This window comes from Diadema antillarum, unplaced genomic scaffold, assembly GCF_040938485.1.
Source record: "Diadema antillarum isolate AM-2024a unplaced genomic scaffold, OU_Dant_1.0 seq00001036_RagTag, whole genome shotgun sequence".
Lineage (NCBI taxonomy): Eukaryota > Metazoa > Echinodermata > Echinoidea > Diadematoida > Diadematidae > Diadema > Diadema antillarum.
In genome coordinates, this window is record NW_027271868.1 from 468,354 (window position 1) to 478,570 (window position 10,217).

General features: G+C 39.6%; 1 protein-coding gene across 2 annotated transcripts; it reads right to left on the minus strand.

Moving 5' to 3' along the window:
• Window positions 1-1,202: 1,202 nt before the first annotated feature.
• Window positions 1,203-9,693, minus strand: LOC139742918 (endonuclease III-like protein 1). 2 transcript variants are annotated; one of them, XM_071653423.1, is made up of 4 exons: window positions 9,044-9,693; window positions 5,522-5,692; window positions 3,808-4,073; window positions 1,203-1,421 (listed from the first exon to the last, which is right to left on the minus strand). In XM_071653423.1, exons 1-4 carry the CDS (start codon window positions 9,614-9,616, stop codon window positions 1,268-1,270), a joined length of 1,164 nt encoding a protein of 387 aa, XP_071509524.1. In that variant the 5' UTR covers window positions 9,617-9,693; the 3' UTR covers window positions 1,203-1,267. The 2 variants fall into 2 exon arrangements, with proteins under 2 accessions (XP_071509524.1, XP_071509526.1); XM_071653425.1 differs by lacking the exon at window positions 1,203-1,421 and adding an exon at window positions 1,466-1,809.
• Between the last annotated feature and the right edge of the window lie 524 nt (window positions 9,694-10,217).

The window sequence follows — 10,217 nt, forward strand, 5'->3', positions numbered from 1 at the left end:
ATCACTGTTTCGCATAGCACTTGTAAAAAATGTGATTTGAAATTTCATGACAGGTCATGCTTTGTGGATTAACCAAAAAAAAAAAAAAAAAAATCTATAGGGATCTCTAATTGTAGGGAGGGCTGCTCTTATGATATCACTGGATACCAGCAATACATGACCTTGCACCACACAAACTTGATACAAATTTGTGCCTCGAGCTATGGACTGACTGAATTGAACCAACGCCGTGTTCCTGTCATGGACAGAAAGTCATGCAGCAATGTTAACTTGTTTGGCATAATATGCATGATTGTTGGTCTAATATTTTACAAATATCTCACGATTCATTCAAGGAGTAATAAATTGACGTTAGATGCAGAAGCTTCATATCTGCAAGGGTAGAAATCACTGTGGCACACACTCATCCACTTCACAATGAAAATGTGAGTATCACCACTGACTTAATATCAACAGCATGGGCCTATCGGAGAAGTTGTGCTTCTTGTAAATACTGCATGATGTTCACTTGATGAGTTGTCAGTCAAGAACCTTATTTGTCTACTGCAAAGTTCAAATGAACTGCAGAAGACATCCCTTTCCAAAATCTACCGGAACTAAACTAAACTAAACTAAACTAAACTAAACAAAAGTAAACAAAACAAAACAAACTACACTAAAACAAACTAAACTTAACTAAACTAAACTATAAACTAAACTAAACTCAAGGTTCTGTTCATCACTATTCATGAAATTTACACATCAGCCTGAGAATTTGTATATATGTGAAAATGCTGTTAACAAAATAATGATATCTAGATCATTCTTTCTTGAGTCTACTCGACTGAAACTAGATATGAGAATGATAATGCATGCATACTTATCTCCCTTTGACTGTTCTGTGAGAAATTGTTGTGTCTAACTACAGCATAAAGTAAACAACATTTGGAGGAAAACTGGGAAGAATTTTAACTAACGCAATCTTGGCTGCACTTGGGATCATATAAAGCATAGCCAGCATGTGTACATATCTACTCATAAAAAGTCACAGTCGAAATCACACACCAACGTAACAGTTGCATCTCAATGTCACATTTACAGTCACACACTCTTCTTTTTTTTTTTAAAGTACATAATGAATATACATAATGAATAGGGCATCATCCATTAAACCATCAGGACAGGAATGATGTATAGTTGCAAAAATGCCATCGCAGCTGATCACCATCACATTCCGAGTTTGGTTCGGACTTACGATAGGACTCATACCACAGCCTTAGCGCAGGGGTCACTTCTTCTTCACAGGGCTCTTTCGTCGAATCTCTTGCTTGCCGAAAGGACAACAGTCTTTATTTAGGCACTCCGTGCATCTTGGTCCGACTGGCAAGCATGTTTGTTGACCAAATCCAACCAGCAGAACATTCACTTCGCTCCATAAATCTCTGCGCACAAGAAAGAGGCATATATCAGGGTGGTCCATGAGGGGTTTTAGCATGTCACTGCAACATGCTAAAATTCTTGTGCAACATCCTAAAAAGCCAGCAACATGCTATGCAACATCCTCAAGAATTTGCAACAAGCTCAAAGTAAAAGTATTCAAAAATGTGCAAAACATGTGCATAACATAAGAAACATCAAACTACCAGGTACTTTAGATATTTGTGTGCAAAACATCAGAGAGAACATTGAATGTAAGCAGCACAAAGAGAGATAAGCAGCAAAATATTGCGTACTATGTACTCATCGTGTGCGCTCCGCGCATATTCAATTTCTGCAATATTCTCAGATTCTGAGCTTGCAACATGCTAAAATTTCAAGTTGTGGACCACCCTGTATATGATTAGGAACCAAAAAGTACACATACCCATATAAATAAAACCTGAAGTTTGACACCAGTAAATCTAAGTTCTCATTATATGTAACTTTTTGGGTACAGGGCCTACTGGCATACCATACAATACCATCTTCTGCAACATGGAAAGGGAGAGTGCTATCGTACGACATACATATCTTTTCTTCTTTTTTTTTTAAAGTTTGCCTAATTTGTTTAAAGTCACTTCTGTTTCCAGATTTGTTTCCATCTCTTCTCTTCCTTTACAAGCGTGTACGTACATTTCTTTGCATTTTGTGCAACAAGGAAGAGTCATTTTAAATGTATTCTAAGCATCATGGCTCTTCTCTTCCTTTACAAGCGTGTACGTACATTTCTTTGCATTTTGTGCAACAAGGAAGAGTCATTTTAAATGTATTCTAAGCATCATGGCTTTTATAATGGAAGTAACAAGCTAATTTCTACTATCTTGATACACATGGGGTTAGAACAGAGAAAGCTAGAAGCTCGCTCACTGCTTCGAATTTGGCTCAACTCTACATTAAAAGGAGAGGAAGACATACAGTTACTGAACTTCTGAATTGATTGATCTCGAATTCCAGTTATTTCAATGTAAACCGTATGTACAGCTACAGGGGAGGATCCAGGAATTCTGTAAGGGGGGGGGGGGGGCGCAACTAATATTTCTGGTGCCACTTCCAGGTTTCATTTTTTTTCTTTTATTTCTTTTGTTTTAAACGAAAAAGAAAGGGGGGCCACTGCAGCTAAGCACTTTTGATGTAAAAGTGTGCACTTCCTACACATACTACATAATGTTCACTTTCATAAACGCGTTGGCATTTTGGGGCATTCACAGAGTGCATATCACAGAAAATTTTATGACACATTCTCCTCCATGCCCATCCTTATAGGGATGGTATAGTCTTGGTTGGGAGGGAGGAATTCGGATTTTAACTTTCTGTGAGATAATTAGAAAGAGCATACAGTCCTAAAAGGAATTAAAAGTTTAAAATTGGTTTTGAAATGACTGAGATATCAAAAACAAAGTTAAAAAAATGTGGTCCTAATAAAAGGTGGGTCCCACCCTTTATTAGGATCTTTTTATTATGATATCTTAGCCATTTCAAAACCAATTATCGTCAAATACACTTTAAATCCTCTTATAATATGCTCTTTCATATTTCATAAGTGATTTCTCATTATCTCACAAAGGGGTGGAAACCTGAAGCCCCATCTCAACCAAAACTACATCATTCTTTTGAAGATGATTGGCTCACTAAATATTCCTTTCATCAAAAAGGGGGAGAAAAGTAGAGTGGGACAAAATTTATGTGAGCATGCTATGAATATGCTAACTTAAAGGACAAGTTCACCTTCATAAACATAAGGATTGAGAGAATGCAACAGTATTAGTAGAACACATCAGTGAAAGTTTGAGGAAAATTGGACAATCGATGCAAAAGTTATGAATTTTTGAAATTTTTGTGTTGGAACCGCTGGATGTGGAGACTACTACAGCTTGTGAGTCATATGCGTACAACAGTACAAAGAAAATGTAAAAGAAAATTCAACATATTTTCACTTTTCTCGCATAATAAAAGAGCACTTGACTTGCCTCTTTCTAAAAGGAGGGGGAATAATATTACCCATAACATTTGTCGGTAACGAGTCAGGGGAATGTGTACTTTTTTTCAAAAGATGGAATTTTGTGAAATTCTCTTTATATTTTCCTTATATTGTTGTACGCATGTGACATCTAAGTTATTCATACACTGCAGTAGTCTTCTCATCCAGCGGTTACTGCACAAAAACTTCAAAAATTCATAACTTTTGAACGGATTGTCTGATTTTCCTCAAACTTTCAATGATGTGTTCTACTGATATTGCTACATTCTCTCAATCCTTATGTTTATGAAGGTGAACTTGTCCTTTAAAGTCACGCATTTGAAACAGGAAATATTGCTTAAAATAAAAAATTATTGCTTTTGATGTTGCACCTTGGCAACCACTCCTCAAGCGATGTCCTCGTCTCTTCTGGTGTCGTCGTAGATTTCTTCACCCATCGGAGCCGATTACTGATGCGGTGCACGTGGGTGTCCACACCAATGCCGGTCACTTTGTGCCAGCCAACGTCCATGATGATGTGTGCCATCTTCGGTCCTACTCCCGGTAGCTTGATCAGCTCTGAGAGTGTTGGAGGAATGTCACTCTGGTATTTCTCCTTCAAAATCTGGCTGGTTCTCTTGATGTAGTCAGCTTTCCTCTGTTTAAAAATAATCACATACCAAGAATAACAAGACCGAATAAATGTTTTGGAGAAAAAGTATTCTCCTGCTAATGTGGTTACTATGAATATGTCATAACACACATAAATAAAACATATCCTTAACAATCTAGGATAAGTTTTTTCTACATCTTTTGCCCTATCTTAAAAATACAAATTCAAGAATGGAAGATAAACAGGGAATAATTTTCCTGGTATCGCATCGCAACTTGCTATGCATTTTCACACCACTGCTACACAAACCTACTTTTGTATAGCAGTTTTCTTCCATAGAAGTGTACAGGATACCATGTGAAATATTGTTCATCAGCTAAAATTGCTAATCAAATTTGAGTTTGAAAATTATTTCCTGATAAACTTTCTTGTTTACAAGTTGGCTGTATCATGTCGGTTGTATTCACACAAATTTTTTGTTCATCAAGTATAAACTAATCCGTTGGAAAACTTGTCATAACTGAAAATATAAAATATCTGTTTTCCTGTAAGTACTGTTTAAAAACACTATACTGGTACACACAGCCAATCCTTCACAAAATGTGGAAAATCAAAGAAACAATCAGGCGTGTTTCATCAGTAGCAGTAAAAGAATATATTCAGCAATTATATACCATAAAAAAAACAGCACAACAATAAATGATTCAATACTATCAGCAACTGTAATACCCAACTTGTGATGCAGGATTTATCTGATAGCAGCGATACACATCATTCGGTTTGTGATACAACGATGCATGTGATGGCAGGATGGTAGAAACAAACCAAGTACAGGATGAGGTTCATATGACATCATCTCATTGATATTTCAAACAGAATACACAGAAAACACACTTAAAGCAACTTATTTTCACTGCATGAGATTTCATGAATTGCCACTGGCATTCAGTGAATAAACTGTACTGTAAAAGTGGATATTTTCGCGCGACTAATTTTTCACGCTTCGCCGCGTAAGAAGAGTTTCGCGTGTTTTTAATTCCGCGGAATTAAGACATCACGCACAGGAGCATATGGCAAGCAAAAATATTCGCGTGCTTTTATTTTCGCACTAGTTTCTGGTTGCGCGAAATGCGCGAAAATTTCAACACCACGAAAATTTCCACTTTTACAGTATTTTACAAGATGTCATTTTCCCCAAGACTTTCATTTTCTTGACTTCATGAATTACGGTTGGACTGCAAATTCAGCAATATGCAAAAATGTTGCCATGCACTAGGCCAATAGTGCAATTACGACAGCCTAGGTGCCAATTTGTAAAAATGTCCATGGCCACCTCATTCATGAAAATATCTGTATACAAATATAACAGCTTACAAAAGTGTAGGTAAGAACTAAAAGTGCATTTCAACTTTAAGAAAATTTTATTGCAAATTTATTACTCAATTCCCGAAATTGAAATACATGCTAACATTTCTGGTTGTACAGCTGAGTACCTTCCAAAATCCCACAGGGTAGATGAGCTTCCCAACATCAGCCTCTGAAGTTCTCACAATGTTTTCAACTGTGAGTCCATGTTCCCTGAGTTTCTTCATTGCAGCAGATGTCACTTGGTCCTTGGTTTGGCTGGACAGCATCAGCGAAATCAGAACGTGGTAGCGATACACCTGCACAATGATATCAGCAAAGACAAACAAACATGCTCAATCTTAGAGAAAAGAACTTATTGGTTGACATTTTTTACTATGAGATGTATTTTGAAAATATAAACGACCGTGACTGCATCATTGAAAAAGGTTTTGAATTACTGGCATAAGGCATAATATCTACAAGCTGAAACTGCCTTTGAGAGCTCCTTCAAAGCAATGTAGAACAAAAGACGGGGGGGGGGGGGGGGGTGGTCTTGTGCTCACCTGAGTATCACAAGTTCACTTTCCACAGTATGTACATATCTTGCAGAAAATTACCTGGAAACATGGGAGGGAGAACTTGGGGAGTACTAACTTGAGTATTTCTGTATCTACACTTTGTTTCTTTAAATAGGGTTTCCGGGGTCTTGCATATATATAACACAAAAATCAGGCCCAAATTTTGCTTGCCCCCCCCCCCCCCCCCCCCCCCCCGATTGAGGTTAAACCCCTAAACTGCTATGAACAAATTCAAAACTAAAACTAGAAATGTCGCTATGGCGACTGGTATGCCTCCGCCATAATGCATGGTTCTCCGAATAGGTCTATAGCACGATGTCTTGACAATGTGTGATGACAGTTTCACATAACTGGCAAAATAATACAAGGCAAGTGCCAAATTTTGTCTCGCCATTCGCGTACAAGGAATTAATATTTTTTATAACTCCCAGAAGTAAATTGACCTGCTTATGACATTGGACCTTGTGGTGACCTTCAACACCCCAAGGGACATTTACCATCCAAGTTTGGTCACAAACGGACAAAGGGATCAAAAGTAATGAGCCATAATCGAAACGCGCCATAAAAACTTAACATTGGGCCCTAAATATTTGTTGACCCGTGTCTGTGACCTCTGACCTTGTGACGACCTTCACCTCCCAAGGGACATCTTCCATCCAAGTTTGGTCACAAACGGACGAAGGGATCAAAAGTTATGAGCCATAAACGAAATGCGCCCTAAAAACTTAACATTGGGCCCTAAAAGTTTGTTGACCCGTCTGTGACCTTTGACCTTGTGGTAACCTTCAACTTCCCAAGAGACATCTACCATCACCCAAGTTTGATTGCCATTGTAGCAACATGCACTGAGTTACGTGTGATAAGAGAGTCTTACAAGTAAACTTTAACGTATGACCTCAAATGACCTTCACCTTATCATGTGACCTCTTACGGCACCATAACATGAAGGTACCCCAAGTGCATCCATCATCCAAGCTTGATTGCCATATATTGTAGCAACATGTGTCGAGTTACGTGCAAGAGTCTTGCAAGTAAACTTTAACGTATGACCTCAAATGACCTTTGACCTTATCCTGTGACCTCCAACGGCACCAGCACATGAAGGTACCCCAAGTGCATCTATGACCAAAGTTAGGTTGTAATCCAAGCAACTTATGAGAAGTTATTTGTCAAAAGAGAGTCTTACAGGTAAACTTTAACATAGAAAAGAGTCTTGCACACATACTCTTTAATATAAGACCTCAAATGACCTTTAACATCATCACATGACCTCCGACAACACCATAACATGAAGTTACCCCTAGGGCTTCTAACAACCAAGTGTGGCTGCCATTGCTGTAACAGTTGCCAAGTTATGCATCATAAGAGAGTCTTGCAGGTAAACTTTAACATTTGTGACGGACGACGGACGGACGGACGCCATTTGGATCCCTTAGTCTCGCCTTCACCTCCGGTGGGCGAGACAAAAATGGCAAGTTTGTCACAAATGCATTGAGTGTTCACTTTCCTTGAACCAGGTTTATTTGGATGAATGGCTATACTATCTAAGAGTGCAGGTATTAGGGGATTTGAGGATTTGTATCCAACTTTTGACCCTTTTATAAGATTAAAGAAGAAGTGAAATTTAGCGCTTTCACTTTTGGCAAGAAACTTCCAAGAGAATCTGTATCACGAATTGGATAATACATGCATATACTAAGTTTCAAGAAAAAATCTAGCAGGCAATGCATGAATAAGTGAGAAATAATGACATCTTGATGAATTGACCTTGACCTCTGACCCCTAAATTCTCTACATGATCATTGCCAGTCAGTACATGCATAATATACACCGTATGAGTTCTATGAAGATACAGTACCTTGAAATATTTGTGAGATGTGGAGAAAAAAGTGAAATTTTAACATTTTCACTTGACCTTTGACCCTTAACCGTTGACCTCATGACCCAAAGCTCTCTCTGGGTAATTCTTATTTGGTAGTTCATGTATACACCAAGTTTCAAGAAAATACCTCCAGGCATTGCATAGATCTAAGAGAAATAGTGAAATTTTGAGCATTTGACCTTGACTTTTTGACCTTTGACCTTAAGCATGTGCGCCCAAATGTTGAAAGGCACAACTTCGCGCACTCATACATATACATGCCAAGTTTCATTAGGATACCTCTAACAGTTTTTAGATATGCTGCCCACAAAATTGATTACGGACGGCCCGAAAACATAATGCTTCCGCCGACACTTTGTGGTGGAGGCATAAAAAACTGAAAAAACTTGCAAATTGGAGTCCACAGCCTTTTTCACAGGATGAAACTATTGCCAGGAAGGTGGACTTCCACCTCCCTGCTATCACGAAGCACCACTGACGTTCAGCGTGTAGTGCAGACCAACATTTATGCGTGCTTTTTACTTTCGAGAATCTTGGCTCCTCAAAAAAGTTCAATGAACGTTTCCCTTTTCCAGTTTTAACGTAAAGTCCTATTGATAACCAAGGAGGTTGTACAAATCTTCAAAAAACGACAAAAGTTCACAGATTCATCGAAACGCAAACCATCACCACAACCCAACACCTTTCGAAGCCACAGCATCCGCATCATCTTCAATGAAAGTAGTACGACTCCTCTTCATCATCACACTCATGGACCATGCTCGCCTAGTTTGTCTAGTCACCGCACATCATCACCAGCTCTATCCACTCCAGGTCAGGTGGAGAAGTCAACAAACCTAGAGCCTAGACTGCTACTAGAGGAATAGCACGGGAGAGTGGAGTGCTATCTCAACTCACTCTCGGTGCAGTATCATAAAAAAATTGAAATAAAACACAGTTATGTGGAATATACACCAATTTCACAACAGTCTCATTTAGTCAGGATATCAAACTACACTTTAGACCCCTAGCCCAAGAAGCCGTGGCCATGCGACACTTGTGAAGTTGTGTACAGCGACAGGGCTGTGTAATGACAGTACAACTTTAGTGTATTATCATGATTATCAGTGAGTTCTACTTCTACTAGTTTTAATACCCGGTACAGTCTCATCAACAATCCAAATGCAATTTATGTAAACAGTGGTCTAGACTATAATAGAACTCTCTACCTCCGGTGGGGCCGAGGCATCGCAAATCTTTTCTGCTCCCATGCTGTCCACAGGAGCATCTCGGTGGATCCTCATCTGCTGAATATTCTCCAGCTGCATCCTCCACATGGCAGGCTCCCATCCAATGGCAATGCTAACGCCACTGGAGGTACATTTCTCTTCCCCGGTGGCGGTGGTGCCTGTTGTTTCAGGAAACTTGTCGCTCTTCACTTGAGAATGTTTTCCAGTCTGGACGTCTGTCTTGTTCTTGGGGTTTTCTACTTTTACCTTTTTCCTCACAATCCCAGTTTCCCCATCTCTAAGTTCTGCCTGAGGATGAGGTGAATCAACTGTTCCATGAGCAGTTTCGTATGACACCTGAATATGCCGACGTCTTCTGATTTTGTCTTCGGTTCGGCCAGACTCCTTGGCGATCCCGCGCATGCTTCCACTCAGCCTCACTTGCTTGACGTTTGAGTTCACTGACCTACTACTAGATCTCAACTCTCGACGAAAATATGGAGACTCGGTGGAACTCGACCTGTAAGAGGCCATGATAATGTTACAAGTCCTTCTAGCCAAGCGCATGTACATGAGTAAAACGTTGGAGTACTGTAATCAACATGTCCAAGGTCTACAATTCCAGCTATGGATGGAGCGAGGCACGGATTGCATCTCCTTGCTATGAACGTAATGTGTACAAGCACGTGGTCTGATCTGTGTTTACTGCACTGGTACGGTATGCTGACCTAGCAAGCGCTAAGCGGGTTGCAAGAATATCGCCTCCTGTGCAGCGCGGCAGCGCAGCTGTGCGCTGGTGATAGTAAACAGGGAGGTGCAATAATGGGTGTGTAATAAACAGTGTATCAGCTGTTTGACGTGTCTGGCTGCTGTTGTTCTTGGGTCTTTTTTTGGGGGGGGGGGGGGGGGAGGGGGCAACGGCGCATTTACCGTATTTGGCCCATTCTCAGTAAAAGCGTTCAAATACGGAATTTTGGTGTCGCCGACATTCCATGACAGTTTGCGGTTCCCTGAAACCTATTAGATACTATTTAAATGTTTATAATATATCACGAGGACTTTATTTGTTAAAAATAAACACGATCAAATGCGGTTGTCTGCCTTTTTGTATAAAATTTTGCTGTTAAACTTCGTTAAGACCCCCAAAACGCAGTGTCGCCGGCTATTTCAGAAT

Excerpts from the sequence above, each read along its gene's own strand:
- LOC139742918 (XM_071653423.1), bottom strand. The coding sequence starts at position 9,616 with ATGTACATGCGCTTGGCTAGAAGGACTTGTAACATTATCATGGCCTCT. Across the intron at positions 5,693-9,043 it reads ATGCCTCGGCCCCACCGGAG|GTGTATCGCTACCACGTTCT; the intron begins GTAGAGAGTTCT and ends ATCATTGTGCAG. Across the intron at positions 1,422-3,807 it reads CTTGAGGAGTGGTTGCCAAG|AGATTTATGGAGCGAAGTGA; the intron begins GTGCAACATCAA and ends TCTTGTGCGCAG.